General features: G+C 39.7%; 1 protein-coding gene across 6 annotated transcripts in view; it reads left to right on the plus strand.

Moving 5' to 3' along the window:
- LOC128705063 (centrosomal protein of 290 kDa) overlaps positions 1–20,269 on the plus strand; it is a 448,876-nt gene that overhangs the window by 116,630 nt on the left and 311,977 nt on the right. For all 6 annotated transcript variants that reach the window (XM_070085555.1, XM_070085557.1, XM_070085556.1 and 3 more), the window contains one exon: positions 19,319–19,509. In XM_070085555.1, the coding sequence (XP_069941656.1) occupies positions 19,319–19,509 (191 nt within the window). The remainder of the gene's footprint in view (positions 1–19,318; positions 19,510–20,269) is intronic.

The raw sequence follows: 20,269 nt of genomic DNA on the forward strand, positions 1-20,269 counted from the left end.
GAACCCATAGGTTCTAAAACTAGCAGTGTGTTAACCAGTGCACATAACTAGATGCATTTCTATACACATTAGGAAGATTAGCGAGGAACCCACTGTGTCCACAATGCAGGTTTTTACAGAGGGACCTCACACCAACATGGCTGTGGTGTGCTCTAGTTAAAGTCTCCTTAAAGCTGTTATGAATGACTCATAAAATTATGACAGTAAACAGTTTGTTGAGTGGAGGGTGAGTTTGATTTGTTAGAATAGTGTCATTATGTTACGAAGTATGAAGAGAAAGAGGAGGAAGAAAAAATTCTCAGTACTGTGTAGAGGTGTACCAGCATATTGGTATTGGTGGTATTGGCTAATTTTTATGGTATCAGCATCGGCCTAAAATTAAGTACAGCCTCTCCTCACTTTGCGACATACTCACTTACCAACGACTTGGACTTACAACAGGCTCTCTGACCTGTATGCATACTTATATAATGTATATTAGAGCTGATTTCCTCTATTCTGTTTATTACAATATACAGTACACTATTGTATAAACATTTAAAAATATACTAAAAATGTTATAAATGGTGCAGAGGTGATATTAACCCTTTCAGGGTCCAAGGCCCAAATCTGGAGTCACGCACCAGTGTCCAAGAATTTAAAAAAAAAAAATTTGTTATTTTTTCTTATGAAATCGTAGAGAATCTTTTTGTGAAGGTAATAAAACAAAAAGTACGAAATTTGGTGGAAAATTGACGAAATTATGCTCTCGCGAATTTTGATGTGTCAGCGATGTTTACGAATCGGCGATTTTGCTGACTTTGACTCCCATTTTAGGCCAATTACATTATTCCAATCAACCAAATTCTTAGCTATTTCACTAGTATTACTTCTATTCTATCGATTGAGCACAAGAAATCGCCAAGTCAACTGTTTCAACTACAAAATAAAGTGATCGGAAATTGTTAATTTGGCCAATTTAACACAAAGTTCAAAATATTCCAATTTCAAAATAGGGTCCAGAATAAACAATGTAGGCATTCCTGGCACTAAACTAACATTTCCTCTGTTCATTAGTTATGTTTTGAGGCTTTACAAATAAATTCCATTTTGATTTTTTATTCACATAATGAATTTTTATTCACACCAAAAAATAGAAGATTTACTGTTATGCAATACTGTAATAATTGTATAAATATCATCACCATATTTGTGAATGTATATTAGACCCACCAGCTGACGTGTATTAGACGTGTGAGGTCGTTTGTTTACTCTTGAATATCGGCAAAAATTTAACATTTCCGCTACTTTGAGCTCAGTTTCAAGCCATTTCCAGTGCTAAAACCAATGAAAATCATCTCTATTTCTGTAATATGTCTTCCATTCTATCAAATGAGACCAAGAAATCGCAAATAGAACTATAAAAAACATATGAAAAAACACTGCAAAGTCGCTGTTTTAATCGAAAAATCATGATTTCAGTTTTTTTTCTCTCATTATACACAGTGTGCTGCAGGATCTGTTTTATGTGGTGCACACATACCACATAGATGTATTCTCTCATATCTAGGCCCAAATGTACCACTCACAGTTTATCAGAGTGAGCTGAGCTCATGACGTAGATCTACGGTTTGGACCCTGAACGTAAAGCCGTAGATCTACGGGACGGACCCTCAAAGGGTTAATGTTGCAGTTTAAAAACTGTAGTGTAAAGCACCCTTCTGGCAAGACAGTGATGGAGTGAATGATGGTGAAAGTTTTTCTTTTTCGGGCCACCCTGCCTTGGTGGGAATTGGCCAGTGTGATAATAAAAATAAATAACACAATTTACTTTTCATAACATTGTTTTCCTGAACACTCTGGGATTTTCAGAATGGTACACTAGTAATGGCTTCACTTTGAAATCCCCACTAGCATTAGCACAGAATATTAGTGTCAGCCTGTCTTTCATAGGCTTGTGTCCTGGCATTGCCTTTTTCTCCTGTGTAATGAAGGTCCTCTTTGGCATTTTCTTCCAAAAGAGGCCTGTTTCATCACAATTGAACACTTGTTCAGGTTTCAGTCCTTCAGCCTCTATGTACTCCTGGAATTCATGCACATATTTTTCAGCTGCCTTGTGGTCTGAACTGGCAGCCTCACCATGCCTTACCACACTGTGTATGCCAGTACGGTTCTTAAATCTCTCAAACCAGCCTTTGCTGGCCTTAAATTCACTCACATCACCACTATTTTCAGGCAATTTCTTTACCAGATCGTTGTGCAACTGCCTAGCCTTTTCACAAATAATTGAAGTCATAAGAGTATCTCATGCTAATTGTTTCTCATTTATCCACACCAATAATAACTTCTCAACCTCTTCGAGTACTGGTGATCTCATTTTTGTCAGCATAGTTATCCCCTTTGCAACAACAGCATCCTTGATTTCCCTTTTCTTAGCCACTATGGAACATATGGTTGTGTAGGGTTTCTTATACTTCCTGGCCAGTTCAGCCGCACTTGTACCACTTTCGTATTGCTCAATGATGTTTTTCTTAAATTCAGTCGTATTTCTCACCTTCTTTACCACAGGCTTGGCACTAGGAGCTTTCTTTGGAGCCATGGTAGCTTATTTAGTACTTGCAAGCACTAAAATAAATGGAATATTATGAAATATTTCGCTGGAGCACTTGAGGGGACTGTCGCTCACTGGTAAATAATGCCAGACTGGCTGCCGCCCCGGCTCACGCTGTGGGTACGTGTCCCAGACGAACTACGACTCGCGAGTCAACCTATGAATAGCGAGCCCATGTTTATATGAAAATACCCCTATGATTTCCGAAATCTATGATTGCCGAGAACTACGAAAAGCGAGAGACCACTATATTTTCAAATATAACAAAAAAAAAAAGAAGTAGATAAAAAGTTTTTTTTACACATTTACAAATGTAGAAAAACAAAAAGAAGATCTACTTTTTTTACATACTTTCAAATGTTGAAAAAACGTATATATACGTTTGGATCATTTACGGGTTAAACAATATATATGTAATTTATAAATAAGAAATATTTACATTTTATGAAGGATGAGGTTACTCATATAATTGATGAGGAAAAAAAAGGCGAGTGATGCGTTGAGGTTTATGTGGAGACAAAAAAACGCTATCTATGGAGGCAAAGAAGGGAATGCATGAAAGTATAGTAGTACCAACACTCTTATACGGGTGTGAAGCTTGGGTTGTAAATGATGCAGCGAGGAGGAGGTTGGAGGCAGTGAAGATGTCCTGTCTAAGGGCAATGTGTGGTGTAAATATTACGCAGAAAATTCAGAGTGTGGAAATTAGGAGAAGGTGTGGAGTTAATAAAAGTATTAGTCAGAGGGCTGAGGAGGGGTTGTTGAGGTGGTTTGGTCATTTAGAGAGAATGGATCAAAGTAGAATGACATGGAGAGCATATAAATCTGTAGGGGAAGGAAGACGGGGTAGGGGTCGTCCTCGAAAAGGTTGGACGGAAGGGGTAAAGGAGGTTTGTGGGCAAGGGGCTTGGACTTCTAGGAAGCATGCGTTAGTGTGTTCGATAGGAGTGAATGGAGACGAATGGTATTTGGGACCTGACGAGCTGTTGGAGTGTGAGCAGGGTAATATTTAGTGAAGGGATTCTTGGAAACCGATTAATTTTATATAGCCGGACTTGAGTCCTGGAAATGGGAAGTACAGTGGACCCTTGGCTAACGCTATTAATCCGTTCCTGAGAGCTCAACGTTAGGCGAAATTATCGTTAGGCGAATTAATTTTCCCTATAAGAAATAATGGAAATCAAATTAATCCGTGCAGGACACCCCAAAGTATGAACAAAAAAAAAATTTTACCACATGAAATATTAATTTTAATAAACACAAACTGAAGAAGACATGCACAGTTACATGACACTTACCTTTATTGAAGATCTGGTGATGATTGATGGGATGGGAGGAGGGGAGGGCGTTGATGGTGTTAGTGTTTTAGAAGGTGGCAAGTCCTTTTCCGAGGTTACTTCCCTTCTTCTTTTAATGCCTCTAGGACCAGCTTGAGAGTCACTGGACCTCTGTCGCACGACATATCTGTCCATAGAGGCCTGTACCTCCCGTTCCTTTATGACATTCCTAAAGTGTTTCACAACATTGTCAGTGTAATAGTCACCAGCACGGCTTGCAATAGCTGTATGAGGGTGATTTTCATCAAAAAATGTTTGCGCTTTAAGCCACATTGCACACATTTCCTTAATCTTTGAAGTAGGCAACTTCCTCAATTTCTCTATTCCCTCCTCCGAAGCAGTTTCCTCAGGTGTGGCCTCTTGCTGTTGAAGATGATCTAGCAGCTCCTCAGTGGTTAGTTCTTCATTGTCTTCCTCCACCAACTCTTCCACATCCTCCCCACTAACCTCCAACCCCAAGGACTTCCCCAATGCCACAATGGATTCTTCAACTGGCATAGGATTCCCAGGGTTAGCCTCAAACCCTTCAAAATCCCATTTGTCTACACATTCTGGCCACAGTTTCTTCCAAGCAGAGTTCAAGGTCCTCTTAGTCACTTCCTCCCAAGCCTTACCTATAATGTTTACACAATTGAGGATGCTAAAGTGATCTCTCCAAAACTCTCTTAGAGTCAATTGAGTTTCTGAGGTCACTACAAAGCACCTTTCAAACATAGCTTTTGTGTACAGTTTCTTGAAGTTGGAAATGACCTGCTGGTCCATGGGCTGCAGGAGAGGAGTGGTATTAGGAGGCAAAAACTTCACCTTAATGAAGCTCATTTCCACAGAAAGTCGCTCTGCCATGTCTGAAGGATGACCAGGAGCATTGTCTAATACCAGGAGGCACTTTAGGTCTAATTTCTTTTCAGTTAGGTAATTTTTCACAGTGGGGGCAAATGCATGGTGTAACCAGTCATAGAAAAAGTACTGTTTGCCCTACACAGCACACACAAATTAGCCTTGAGTACATTGTTTTTCCTGAACACTCAGGGAGTTTCAGAGTGATACACCAATAAAGGCTTCACTTTGCAATCACCACTAGCATTGGCACACATCAACAGAGTAAGCCTGTCTTTCAAAGGCTTATGTCCTGGGAGTGCCTTTTCCTCCTGAGTAATGTACGTCCTGCTTGGCATTTTCTTCCAAAACAGGCCTGTTTCGTCACAATTAAACACTTGTTCAGGTTTTAATTCTTCACTCTACTCCTTGAATTCCTGCACATATTTTTCAGCCGCTTTGTGGTCTGAACTGGCAGCCTCACCATGCCTTATCACACTATGAATGCCACTTCGCTTCTTAAATCTCTCAAACCAATCTTTGCTGGCCTTAAATTCACTCACATCACCACTAGTTGCTGGCATTTTTTTAATTAAATCGTCATGCAACTTCCTAGCCTTTTCACATATGATCGCTTGAGAGATGCTATCTCCTGCTATCTGTTTTTCGTTTATCCACACCAATAATAGTCTCTCAACATCTTCTATCACTTGTGATCTCAGTTTCGAAAACATAGTTGCACCTTTGGCAAGAACAGCTTCCTTGATTGCCGTTTTCTTGCCCACAATAGTAGCGATGATTGATTTGGGTTTACTATACAACCTGACCAGCTCAGAGACATGCACTCCACTTTCATACTTAGCAATGATCTCTTTCTTCATCTCCATAGTAATTCTCACCCTTTTTGCTGTAGGGTTGGCACTAGAAGCTTTCTTGGGGCCCATGGTCACTTATTTTGCAGGTGCAATCACTACAAAGGCTGTGATAATATGAAATGTTCCAATTGTATGTTTGGAAGTGACCGCAGTGGCTGGCTGGCTTGTAAACACTGGCACCCATGGGACAAGTGAGGCGCGCTCAGGCCAAAGTGGACGCATCTCGAATGGAACGAATAGCATTGGTCGGGTTTTTCAGCGCTAGTCGAGGCAAAATTTTTGCATTAAAATGTATCGCTAGTCGGATTTATCGTTAATCGATGCCATCACTGGTCGAGGGTCCACTGTATATATATATATATATAAATATACAGTGGTCCCTCGCTTTTCGTAGTTCTCGGCAATCGTAAATTTCACCAATTATAGGGGTATTTTCGTATAAACATGGACTCGCTTTTCATAGGTTGACTCGCGAATAGTAGTTCGTCCGGGATGCGTATGCACAGTGAGAGCCGGGGCGGCCTCCCTACCCAGCCAGTCTGGCATTGTTTACCAGTGAGTGAAGGTCCCCTCAAGCGCTCCTACAAAATATTTCATAATATTCCACTCATTTTAGTGCTTGCAAGTACTAAATAAGCTACCATGGCTCCAAAGAAAGCTCCTAGTGCCAAGCCTGTGGTAAAGGTGAGAAATATGTACAGTGACAAAGTCTTGGGCCATTTTAGGGAAGTGTTAAAGAGATGCCAGAAACAGAGCTCTCTCCACAGTTACTTTGTGAGACAGGACTAGAGTGACTCTCAAGGTGGTCCTAGTGGCATTAAGAAACAGAGAAGAGAAGCAACCCCAGAGAAGCAATTGGTACCTGAGGTGTTGCTGGAAGGGGATTCCCCTTCCAAACTGTAAACAATCCAATCTCTCTCCTCCTCCAGTCTTCCATACACTAAGAAGAATCTCCAATAAAGGTAAGTGTTATGCTGTTAATGTTTCATTCATCATTTCCCATTGTATTGTTTATGTTCTACATGTATATTTCATGTAATTTTTTGTTTTTGTTTTAATACTTCTGGGTGTCAGGAACGGATTAATTGTATTTACATTATTTCTTATGGGGAAAATTGATTCGCAAATCGTAAATTTCGTTTATAGAAGCTCCTCCAGGAACAGATTAATTACGAAAAACGAGGGACCACTGTATATATATATATACAGTGGAACATCAAAAATCGAACTGCTCCCAACACAACCAATTATGTAAGTGTATTTTTGTAAGTGCTTTTATAAGTGTATTTTTGAGGGTCTGAAATGGACTAATCTAATTTACATTATTCCTCATGGGAATAAATTCATTCGGTAAAGGCACTCGAACAGCCTTCTGGACTGAAGAAAGTTCGATATTTGAGGTTCCACTGTATGTATATATATATATATATATATACATCTATATATATATATATATATATATATATATATCTATATATATATATATATATATATATATACACGTATATATATATATTTTTTTTTCAACAAGTCGGCCGTCTCCCACCGAGGCAGGGTGACCCAAAAAAGAAAGAAAATCCCCGAAAAGAAAATACTTTCATCATCATTCAACACTTTCACCACACTCACACATTGTCACTGCCTTTGCAGAGGTGCTCAGAATACAACAGTTCAGAAGCATATACGTATAAAGATACACAACATATCCCTCCAAACTGCCAATATCCCAAACCCCTCCTTTAAAGTGCAGGCATTGTACTTCCCATTTCCAGGACTCAAGTCCGACTATATGAAAATAACCGGTTTCCCTGAATCCCTTCACTAAATATTACCCTGCTCACACTCCATCAGATCGTCAGGTCCCAAGTATCATTCGTCTCCATTCACTCCTATCTAACACGCTCGTGCACGCTTGCTGGAAGTCCAAGCCCCTTGCCCACAAAACCTCCTTTACCCCCTCTTTCCAACCCTTTCAAGGACGACCCCTACCCCTCCTTCCTTCCCCTATAGATTTATATGCTTTCCATGTCATTCTACTTTGATCCATTCTCTCTAAATGACCAAACCACCTCAACAACCCCTCTTCTGCCCTCTGACTAATGCTTTTATTAACTCCACACCTTCTAATTTCCACACTCCGAATTTTCTGCATAATATTTACACCACACATTGCCCTTAGACAGGACATCTCCACTGCCTCCAACCTTCTCCTCGCTGCTGCATTTACCCCCCAAGCTTCACATCCATATAAGAGTGTTGGTACTACTATACTTTCATACATTCCCTTCTTTGCCTCCATAGATAACGTTTTTTGACTCCACATATACCTCAACGCACCACTCACCTGTTTTCCCTCATCAATTCTATGATTAACCTCATCCTTCATAAACCCATCCGCCGACACGTCAACTCCCAAGTATCTGAAAACATTCACTTCTTCCATATACAGTGGACCCCCGGTTAACGATATTTTTTCACTCCATAAGTATATTCAGGTGCCAGTACTGACCGAATTTATTCCCATAAGGAATATTGTGAAGTAGATTAGTCCATTTCAGGCCCCCAAACATACACGTACAAACGCACTTACATAAATACACTTACATAATTGGTCGCATTCGGAGGTAATCGTTATGCGGGGGTCCACTGTATATATATATATATATATATATATATATATATATATATATATATATATATATATATATATATATATATATATATATATATATACATGGTAGTAGGTTGGTAGACAGCAACCACCCAGGGAGGTACTACCGTCCTGCCAAGTGAGTGTAAAACGTAAGCCTGTAATTGTTTTACATGATGGTAGGATTGCTGGTGTCTTTTGTCTGTCTCATAAATATGCAAGATTACAGGTACGTCTTGCTACTTCTACTTACACTTAGGTCACACTACACATACATGGACACATTTATTTATACACACTCATCTGAGTTTTCTTTGATTTTATCTTAATAGTTCTTGGTCTTATTACTTTTCCTTTTATATCCATGGGGAAGTGGAATAAGAATCTTTCCTCCGTAAGCCATGCGTGTTGTAAAAGTCAACTAAAATGCCGGGAACAATGGGCTAGTAACCCCTTTTCCTGTAAAGATTACTAAAAAGAATAAGAAGAAAATTGTCAAAGTGGGAAGTCTGAATGTGCGTGGATGTTGTGCAAATGATAAGAAAGAGATGATTGTGGATGTTATGAATGAGAAGAAACTGGATGTCCTGGCTTTAAGTGAAACAAAGCTGAAGGGGGTGGGAGAGTTTCAATGGAGAGGAATAAATGGGATTAGGTCAGGGGTTTCAAATAGAGTTAGAGCTAAAGAAGGAGTAGCAATAATGTTGAAGGATAAGCTATGGCAGGAAAAGAGGGACTACAAATGTATAAATTCAAGGATTATGTGGAGTAAAATAAAGATTGGATGTGAAAAGTGGGTTATAGTAAGCGTGTATGCACCTGGAGAAGAGAGAAGTGTAGAGGAGAGAGAGAGATTCTGGGAAATGTTGAGTGAATGCGTGGGGAGTTTTGAATCAAGTGTGAGAGTAATGGTGGTTGGGGATTTCAATGCTAAAGTGGGTAAAAATGTTATGGAGGGAGTAGTAGGTAATTTTGGGGTGCCAGGGGTAAATGTAAATGGGGAGCCTTTAATTGAGCTATGTGTAGAAAGAAATTTGGTAATAAGTAATACATATTTTATGAAAAAGAGGATAAATAAATATACAAGGTATGATGTAGCACGTAATGAAAGTAGTTTGTTAGATTATGTATTGGTGGATAAAAGGTTGATGGGTAGGCTCCAGGATGTACATGTTTATAGAGGGGCAACTGATATATCGGATCATTATTTAGTTGTAGCTACAGTTAGAGTAAGAGGTAGATGGGAAAAGAGGAAGGTGGCAACAACAAGTAAGAGGGAGGTGAAAGTGTATAAACTAAGGGAGGAGGAAGTTAGGGCGAGATATAAGCGACTATTGGCAGAAAGGTGGGCTAGTGCAAAGATGAGTAGTGGGGGGGTTGAAGAGGGTTGGAATAGTTTTAAAAATGCAGTATTAGAATGTGGGGCAGAAGTTTGTGGTTATAGGAGGGTGGGGGCAGGAGGAAAGAGGAGTGATTGGTGGAATGATGAAGTAAAGGGTGTGATAAAAGAGAAAAAGGTAGCTTACGAGAGGTTTTTACAAAGCAGAAGTGTTATAAGAAGAGCAGAGTATATGGAGAGTAAAAGAAAGGTGAAGAGAGTGGTGAGAGAGTGCAAAAGGAGAGCAGATGAAAGAGTGGGAGAGGCACTGTCAAGAAATTTTAATGAAAATAAGAAAAAATTTTGGAGTGAGTTAAACAAGTTAAGAAAGCCTAGGGAAAGTATGGATTTGTCAGTTAAAAACAGAGTAGGGGAGTTAGTAGATGGGGAGAGGGAGGTATTAGGTAGATGGCGAGAATATTTTGAGGAACTTTTAAATGTTAAGGAAGAAAGGGAGGCAGTAATTTCATGCACTGGCCAGGGAGGTATACCATCTTTTAGGAGTGAAGAAGAGCAGACTGTAAGTGTGGTGGAGGTACGTGAGGCATTACGTAGAATGAAAGGGGGTAAAGCAGCTGGAACTGATGGGATCATGACAGAAATGTTAAAAGCTGGGGGGGATATAGTGTTGGAGTGGTTGGTACTTTTGTTTAATAAATGTATGAAAGAGGGGAAGGTACCTAGGGATTGGCGGAGAGCATGTATAGTCCCTTTATATAAAGGGAAAGGGGACAAAAGAGATTGTAAAAATTATAGAGGAATAAGTTTACTGAGTATACCAGGAAAAGTATACGGTAGGGTTATAATTGAAAGAATTAGAGGTAAGACAGAATGTAGAATTACGGACGAACAAGGAGGTTTCAGAGTGGGTAGGGGATGTGTAGATCAAGTGTTTACATTGAAGCATATATGTGAACAGTATTTAGATAAAGGTAGGGAAGTTTTTATTGCATTTATGGATTTAGAAAAGGCATATGATAGAGTGGATAGAGGAGCAATGTGGCAGATGTTGCAAGTATATGGAATAGGTGGTAAGTTACTAAATGCTGTAAAGAGCTTTTATGAGGATAGTGAGGCTCAGGTTAGGGTGTGTAGAAAAGAGGGAGAATACTTCCCGGTAAAAGTAGGTCTTAGACAGGGGTGTGTAATGTCACCATGGTTGTTTAATATATTTATAGATGGGGTTGTAAAAGAAGTAAATGCTAGGGTGTTCGGGAGAGGGGTGGGATTAAATTATGGGGAATCAAATTCAAAATGGGAATTGACACAGTTACTTTTTGCTGATGATACTGTGCTTATGGGAGATTCTAAAGAAAAATTGCAAAGGTTAGTGGATGAGTTTGAGAATGTGTGTAAAGGTAGAAAGTTGAAAGTGAACATAGAAAAGAGTAAGGTGATGAGGGTATCAAATGATTTAGATAAAGAAAAATTGGATATCAAATTGGGGAGGAGGAGTATGGAAGAAGTGAATGTTTTCAGATACTTGGGAGTTGACGTGTCGGCGGATGGATTTATGAAGGATGAGGTTAATCATAGAATTGATGAGGGAAAAAAGGTGAGTGGTGCGTTGAGGTATATGTGGAGTCAAAAAACGTTATCTATGGAGGCAAAGAAGGGAATGTATGAAAGTATAGTAGTACCAACACTCTTATATGGATGTGAAGCTTGGGTGGTAAATGCAGCAGCGAGGAGACGGTTGGAGGCAGTGGAGATGTCCTGTCTAAGGGCAATGTGTGGTGTAAATATTATGCAGAAAATTCGGAGTGTGGAAATTAGGAGAAGGTGTGGAGTTAATAAAAGCATTAGTCAGAGGGCAGAAGAGGGGTTGTTGAGGTGGTTTGGTCATTTAGAGAGAATGGATCAAAGTAGAATGACATGGAAAGCATATAAATCTATAGGGGAAGGAAAGAGGGGTAGGGGTCGTCCTCGAAAGGGTTGGAAAGAGGGGGTAAAGGAGGTTTTGTGGGTGAGGGGCTTGGACTTCCAGCAAGCGTGCATGAGCGTGTTAGATAGGAGTGAATGGAGACGAATGATACTTGGGACCTGACGATCTGTTGGAGTGTGAGCAGGGTAATATTTAGTGAAGGGATTCAGGGAAACCGGTTATTTTCATATAGTCGGACTTGAGTCCTGGAAATGGGAAGTACAATGCCTGCACTTTAAAGGAGGGGTTTGGGATATTGGCAGTTTGGAGGTATATGTTGTGTATCTCTATACGTATATGCTTCTAAACTGTTATATTCTGAGCACCTCTGCAAAAGCAGTGATAATGTGTGAGTGTGGTGAAAGTGTTGAATGATGATGAAAGTATTTTCTTTTTGGGGATTTTCTTTCTTTTTTGGGTCACCCTGCCTCGGTGGGAGACGACCGACTTGTCGAAAAAAAAAAAAAAAAAAAAAAAAAAAAAAATATATATATATATATATATATATATATATATATATATATATATATATATATATATATATATATATATATATATATATATATATATATATATATATATGTACATAGACATACATACACACATACACACAACTAGGGTTTTTCTTCTTTTTCTTAATAGCTCTTGTTCTTGTTTTTTTTCTCTCTATTGTCCATGGGGAAGTGGAAAAGAATCTTTCCTCCGTAAGCCATGCGTGTCATATGAGGCGACTAATATTCCTGGAGCAATGGGATAGTAACCCCTTCTCCTGTACACATTTACTAAAAATCAGGAGAAGAAAAACTTTATAAAACTGGGATGCTTGAATGTGCATGGATGTAGTGAGGATGATAAAAAAGAGATGATTGCTGATGTTACGAATGAAAAGAAGTTGGATGTCCTGGCTCTAAGCGAAACAAAGCTGAAGGGGGTAGGTGAGTTTCAGTGGGGAGAAATAAATGGGATAAAGTCAGGAGTAGCTGAGAGAGTTAGAACTAAGGAATGGGTAGCAATAATGTTGAAGGACCAGTTATGGAAGGAGAACAGGGAATATAAATGTGTAAATTCAAGGATTATGTGGATTAAAATAAGGGTCGGATGTGAAAAGTGGGTCATAATAAGTGTGTATGCAGCTGGAGAAGAGAGGAGTGTAGAGAGAGATATTTTGGGAGATGTTAAGCAAATGTATAGGAACCTTTGAACCAAGTGAGAGAGTAATTATGGTAGGGGACCTAAATGCTGATGTAGGAGAAACATTTAGAGAGGGTGTGGTAGATAAGTTTGGGGTGCCAGGTATAAATGATAATGGGAGCCATTTGATTGAACTTTGTATAGAAACGGGTTTAGTTATAAGTAATAATATGATGTAGGGCGTAATGACAGTAGTTTGTTGGACTACGTATTGGTAGATAAAAGACTGTTGAGTAGACTTCAGGATATAAATGTTTATAGAGGGGCCACGGATATATCAGATCACTTTCTAGTTGTAGCTACAGTGAGAATAAAGGGTAGATAGGATACAAGGAAAATAGAAGCAGTAAGAGACGTGAAGGTGTATAAACTAAAAGAGGCGGCGGTTAGGGTAATATATAAACAACTACTGGAGGATAGTTGGGCTAGTGAGAGTATAGGCAATGGGGTCGAAGATGTATGGGGTAGGTTTAAGAATGTAGTGTTAGTGTTCGTCAGAGGTTTGTGGTTACAGGAAAGTGGGTGCAGGAGGGAAGAAGAGCTATTGGTGGAATGATATAAAGAGAGTACTAAGGGAGAAAATGTTAGCATATGAGAGGTTTTTACGAAGTAGAAGTGTTACAAGGAGGGAAGAGTATATGGAGAGAAAAAGAGAGGTTAAGAGAGTGGTGAAGCAATGTAAAGAAAGAGCAAATGACAGAGTGGGTGAGATGTTATCAACAAATTTTGTTGAAAATAAGAAAAAGTTTTGGAATGAGATTAATAAGTTGAGGAAGCCAAAAGAACAAATGGATTTGACAGTTAAAAAATAGGAGAGGAGAGTTATTAAATGAAGAGTTAGAGGTATTGGGAATATGGAGGGAATATTGTGAGGAATTGTTAAATGTTGATGAAGATAGGGAAGCTGTGATTTCGTGTATAGGACAAGGAGGAATAACATCTTGTAGGAGTGAGGAAGAGCCAGTTATGAGTGTGGGAGAAGTTTGTGAGGCAGTGGGTAGAATGAAAGGGGGTAAGGCAGCTGGGATTGATGGGATAAAGATAGAAATGTTAAAAGCAGGTGGGGATATAATATTGGAGTGGTTGGTGCTATTATTTAATAAATGTATGGAAGAGGGTAAGGTACCTAGGGATTGGCAGAGAGCATGCGTAGTTCCTTTGTATAAAGGCAAAGGGGATAAAACAGAGTGCAAAAATTATAGGGAAATAAGTCTGTTGAGTATACCTGGTAAAGTGTATGGTAGATATATTATTGAAAGAATTAAGAGTAAGACAGAGAGTAGGATAGCAGATGAACAAGGAGGCTTTAGGAAAGGTGGGGTGTGTAGACCAAGTGTTTGCAGTGAAACATATAGGTGAACAGTATTTAGGTAAGGGTAAAGAGGTTTTGTGGCATTTATGGATTTAGAAAAGGCATATGACAGGGTGGATATGGAGGCAATGTTGCAGATGTTGGAGATGTATGGTATAGGAAGTAGGTTACTGAAAGCAGTGAAGAGTTTTTACGAGGATAGTGAGGCTCAGGCTAGAATATCTTGGGGAGAGGGAGATTATTTCCCAGTAAAAGTAGGCCTTAAACAAGGATGTGTGATGTCACTGTGGTTGTTCAATATATTTATAGATGGGGTTGTAAGAGAAGTGAATGCTAGGGTCTTGGCAAGAGGTGTGGAGTTAAAAAAAAGAATCAAACACAAAGTGGGAGTTGCCACAGTTGCTCTTTGCTGATGACATGGTGCTTTTGGGAGATTCTGAAGAGAAGTTGCAGAGGTTGTTGGATGAATTTGGTAGGGTATGTAAAAGAAGAAAATTAAAAGTGAATATAGGAAAGAGTAAGGTTAGGAGGATAACAAAAAGATTAGGTGACTAAAGACTGGATATCAGATTGGAGGGAGAGAGTATGGAGGAGGTGAATGCATTCAGATATTTAGGAGTGGACATATCAGCAGATGGGTCTATGAAGTGCGAGGTGAATCACAGAACTGATGAGGGGAAAAGGGTGAGTGGTGCACTTAGGAGTCTGTGGATACAAAGAACTGTGTCCAAGGAAGCAAAAAGGTAGGTAGTAGGTTGGTAGACAGCAACCACCCAGGGAAGTACTACCGTCCTGCCAGATGACTGTGAAACAAAAACCTGTAACTGTTTTGCATGATGGTAGGATTGCTGGTTTCTCTTTCTGTCTCATAAACACGCTAAGATAACAGGGATATCTTGCTACTCCTACTTACACTTTGGTCACACTTCACAGACACGCACATGCATATATATATATACATACATCTAGGTTTTTCCCCTTTTTCTAAATAGCTCTTGTTCTTTTTATTTCTTCTATTGTCCATGGGGAAGTGGAAAAGAATCTTTCCTCCGTAAGCCATGCGTGTCGTATGAGGCGACTAAAATGCCGGGAGCAATGGGCTGGTAACCCCTTCTCCTGTATACAATTACTAAAAAAGAGAAGAAGAAAAACTTTATAAAACTGGGTTGCTTAAATGTGCGTGGATGTAGTGCGGATGACAAGAAACAGATGATTGCTGATGTTATGAATGAAAAGAAGTTGGATGTCCTGGCCCTAAGCGAAACAAAGCTGAAGGGGGTAGGAGAGTTTCAGTGGGGGGAAATAAATGGGATTAAATCTGGAGTATCTGAGAGAGTTAGAGCAAAGGAAGGGGTAGCAGTAATGTTAAATGATCAGTTATGGAAGGAGAAAAGAGAATATGAATGTGTAAATTCAAGAATTATGTGGATTAAAGTAAAGGTTGGATGCGAGAAGTGGGTCATAATAAGCGTGTATGCACCTGGAGAAGAGAGGAATGCAGAGGAGAGAGAGAGATTTTGGGAGATGTTAAGTGAATGTATAGGAGCCTTTGAACCAAGTGAGAGAGTAATTGTGGTAGGGGACTTGAATGCTAAAGTAGGAGAAACTTTTAGAGAGGGTGTGGTAGGTAAGTTTGGGGTGCCAGGTGTAAATGATAATGGGAGCCCTTTGATTGAACTTTGTATAGAAAGGGGTTTAGTTATAGGTAATACATATTTTAAGAAAAAGAGGATAAATAAGTATACACGATATGATGTAGGGCGAAATGACAGTAGTTTGTTGGATTATGTATTGGTAGATAAAAGACTGTTGAGTAGACTTCAGGATGTACATGTTTATAGAGGGGCCACAGATATATCAGATCACTTTCTAGTTGTAGCTACACTGAGAGTAAAAGGTAGATGGGATACAAGGAGAATAGAAGCATCAGGGAAGAGAGAGGTGAAGGTTTATAAACTAAAAGAGGAGGCAGTTAGGGTAAGATATAAACAGCTATTGGAGGATAGATGGGCTAATGAGAGCATAGGCAATGGGGTCGAAGAGGTATGGGGTAGGTTTAAAAATGTAGTGTTAGAGTGTTCAGCAGAAGTTTGTGGTTACAGGAAAGTGGGTGCAGGAGGGAAGAGGAGCGATTGGTGGAATGATGATGTAAAGAGAGTAGTAAGGGAGAAAAAGTTAGCATATGAGAAGTTTTTACAAAGTAGAAGTGATGCAAGGAGGGAAGAGTATATGGAGAAAAAGAGAGAAGTTAAGAGAGTGGTGAAGCAATGTAAAAAGAGAGCAAATGAGAGAGTGGGTGAGATGTTATCAACAAATTTTGTTGAAAATAAGAAAAAGTTTTGGAGTGAGATTAACAAGTTAAGAAAGCCTAGAGAACAAATGGATTTGTCAGTTAAAAATAGGAGAGGAGAGTTATTAAATGGAGAGTTAGAGGTATTGGGAAGATGGAGGGAATATTTTGAGGAATTGTTAAATGTTGATGAAGATAGGGAAGCTGTGATTTCGTGTATAGGGCAAGGAGGAATAACATCTTGTAGGAGTGAGGAAGAGCCAGTTGTGAGTGTGGGGGAAGTTCGTGAGGCAGTAGGTAAAATGAAAGGGGGTAAGGCAGCCGGGATTGATGGGATAAAGATAGAAATGTTAAAAGCAGGTGGGGATATAGTTTTGGAGTGGTTGGTTCAATTATTTAATAAATGTATGGAAGAGGGTAAGGTACCTAGGGATTGGCAGAGAGCATGCATAGTTCCTTTGTATAAAGGCAAAGGGGATAAAAGAGAGTGCAAAAATTATAGGGGGATAAGTCTGTTGAGTGTACCTGGTAAAGTGTATGGTAGAGTTATAATTGAAAGAATTAAGAGTAAGACGGAGAATAGGATAGCAGATGAACAAGGAGGCTTTAGGAAAGGTAGGGGGTGTGTGGACCAGGTGTTTACAGTGAAACATATAAGTGAACAGTATTTAGATAAGGCTAAAGAGGTCTTTGTGGCATTTATGGATTTGGAAAAGGCGTATGACAGGGTGGATAGGGGGGCAATGTGGCAGATGTTGCAAGTGTATGGTGTAGGAGGTAGGTTACTGAAAGCAGTGAAGAGTTTTTACGAGGATAGTGAGGCTCAAGTTAGAGTATGTAGGAAAGAGGGAAATTTTTTCCCAGTAAAAGTAGGCCTTAGACAAGGATGTGTGATGTCACTGTGGTTGTTTAATATATTTATAGATGGGGTTGTAAGAGAAGTAAATGCGAGGGTCTTGGCAAGAGGCGTGGAGTTAAAAGATAAAGAATCACACACAAAGTGGGAGTTGTCACAGCTGCTCTTTGCTGATGACACTGTGCTCTTGGGAGATTCTGAAGAGAAGTTGCAGAGATTGGTGGATGAATTTGGTAGGGTGTGCAAAAGAAGAAAATTAAAGGTGAATACAGGAAAGAGTAAGGTTATGAGGATAACAAAAAGATTAGGTGATGAAAGATTGAATATCAGATTGGAGGGAGAGAGTATGGAGGAGGTGAACGTATTCAGATATTTGGGAGTGGACGTGTCAGCGGATGGGTCTATGAAAGATGAGGTGAATCATAGAATTGATGAGGGAAAAAGAGTGAGTGGTGCACTTAGGAGTCTGTGGAGACAAAGAACTTTGTCCTTGGAGGCAAAGAGGGGAATGTATGAGAGTATAGTTTTACCAACGCTCTTGTATGGGTGTGAAGCATGGGTGATGAATGTTGCAGCGAGGAGAAGGCTGGAGGCAGTGGAGATGTCATGTCTGAGGGCAATGTGTGGTGTGAATATAATGCAGAGAATTCGTAGTTTGGAAGTTAGGAGGAGGTGCGGGATTACCAAAACTGTTGTCCAGAGGGCTGAGGAAGGGTTGTTGAGGTGGTTCGGACATGTAGAGAGAATGGAGCGAAACAGAATGACTTCAAGAGTGTATCAGTCTGTAGTGGAAGGAAGGCGGGGTAGGGGTCGGCCTAGGAAGGGTTGGAGGGAGGGGGTAAAGGAGGTTTTGTGTGCGAGGGGCTTGGACTTCCAGCAGGCATGCGTGAGCGTGTTTGATAGGAGTGAATGGAGACAAATGGTTTTTAAATACTTGACGTGCTGTTGGAGTGTGAGCAAAGTAACATTTATGAAGGGGTTCAGGGAAACCGGCAGGCCGGACTTGAGTCCTGGAGATGGGAAGTACAGTGCCTGCACTCTGAAGGAGGGGTGTTAATGTTGCAGTTTAAAAACTGTAGTGTAAAGCACCCTTCTGGCAAGACAGTGATGGAGTGAATGATGGTGAAAGTTTTTCTTTTTCGGGCCACCCTGCCTTGGTGGGAATCGGCCAGTGTGATAATAAATAAAAACTTCTGCCCCACATTCCAATACTGCATTTTTAAAACTATTCCAACCCTCTTCAACCCCCCACTACTCATACTTGCACCAGCCCACTTTTCTGCCATTAGTTACTTATATCTCACCCAAACTTCCTCCTCCTTTAGTTTATACACTTTCACCGCCCTCTTACTATTATTTGATTATTATTTGATTATAAGGTAGTAGTTTGGTAGACAGCAACCACCCAGGAAGGTATCATAATAGTAGGTTAATAACAACCACCCAAGAAGGTACTATAATAGTAGTTTGGTAGACAGCAACTACCCAGGGAGGTACTATAGTAGTAGTTGTTAGACAGCAACCACCTGGAGAGAAAAATTGTTAATCAGACTTGAGTCCTGGAAGTGAAGTAAAGTGCCTACACTCAGAAGGTGGAGTAAGGATATTACGGTTTGGAAGGCCATCTTTACTGTGATGTCAACATGCTTCTGGCAGGGCAGCCATTGAATGAATGATGGTGAATGCATTTCCTCTTTTTTTTGTTGGGGGGGGGAGTCACCCTGTATCAGTGGGAGATAGCTGGTTTGTTAAAATTTGTTTATGATGAGTTAGTACTAGCATGTTTTATTGTTGCCATTTCTCTCAAATATCTGCTATAACATTTAAAATACTTGTATTCCAATAGGCTAAAAATATCTTTTCATTAGGCAGTTACACTACTGTGAAAATATAGATTTTTTAAATCATTAAATTGGAAATGAAGTAATTGTTTTAAAAAAATTAATATGATCTGAATTATACATGGAAAAACAATAATATCATGTCTCACTGAAGTAATTGTTTCTAGTAATATACAGTACAGCATGCAGATATATACAGTTTTTAAGAATATACCATTGTACTGTAATTCTTTGATGTGTTTTCTTGTTTGATTTCAGCTCTCAACAGTAATTGGAGAATTACAGTCTTATATGGCTGGAGAATTTTCTTTAGCTGATGCTGTAAGAGAACTGAAAGAAGTCCGAAGCCAAGTTCGAATCAGGGACTCGCAGATTGTGCAACTGACAACTCTTGTAAATGCACTTCAGATCAACATAAATGATCTCATTGAAGAGAATGGTGAACTTAGGTGAGAACTTTTTTTTTTTTTGTTATTTCCATGTACATAGTATTTTAACCCTTTAAGAGTTCAGACCTCCAGTCTGAAAATTCCCCACCAGGTCCAAGAATTTAAAAAAACAAAATTATTTTTTCTTATGAAATGGTAGAGAATCTTTTTCTTTTTTTTTTTTTTTTCAACAAGTCGGCCGTCTCCCACCGAGGCAGGGTGACCCAAAAAAGAAAGAAAATCCCCAAAAAGAAAATACTTTCATCATCATTCAACACTTTCACCACACTCGCACATTATCACTGTTTTTGCAGAGGTGCTCAGAATACAACAGTCTAGAAGCATAAACATATAAAGATACACAACATATCCCTCCAAACTGCCAATATCCCAAACCCCTCCTTTAAAGTGCAGGCATTGTACTTCCCATTTCCAGGGCTCAAGTCCGACTATATGAAAATAACCGGTTTCCCTGAATCCCTTCACTAAATATTACCCTGCTCACACTCCAACAGATCGTCAGGTCCCAAGTACCATTCGTCTCCATTCACTCCTATCTAACACGCTCACGCACGCTTGCTGGAAGTCCAAGCCCCTTACCCACAAAACCTCCTTTACCCCCTCTCTCCAACCCTTTCGAGGACGACCCCTACCCCGCCTTCCTTCCCCTATAGATTTATATGCTTTCCATGTCATTCTACTGTGATCCATTCTCTCTAAATGACCAAACCACCTCAACAACCCCTCTTCTGCCCTCTGACTAATACTTTTATTAACTCCA

Source organism: Cherax quadricarinatus, chromosome 16, assembly GCF_038502225.1.
Source record: "Cherax quadricarinatus isolate ZL_2023a chromosome 16, ASM3850222v1, whole genome shotgun sequence".
NCBI lineage: Eukaryota > Metazoa > Arthropoda > Malacostraca > Decapoda > Parastacidae > Cherax > Cherax quadricarinatus.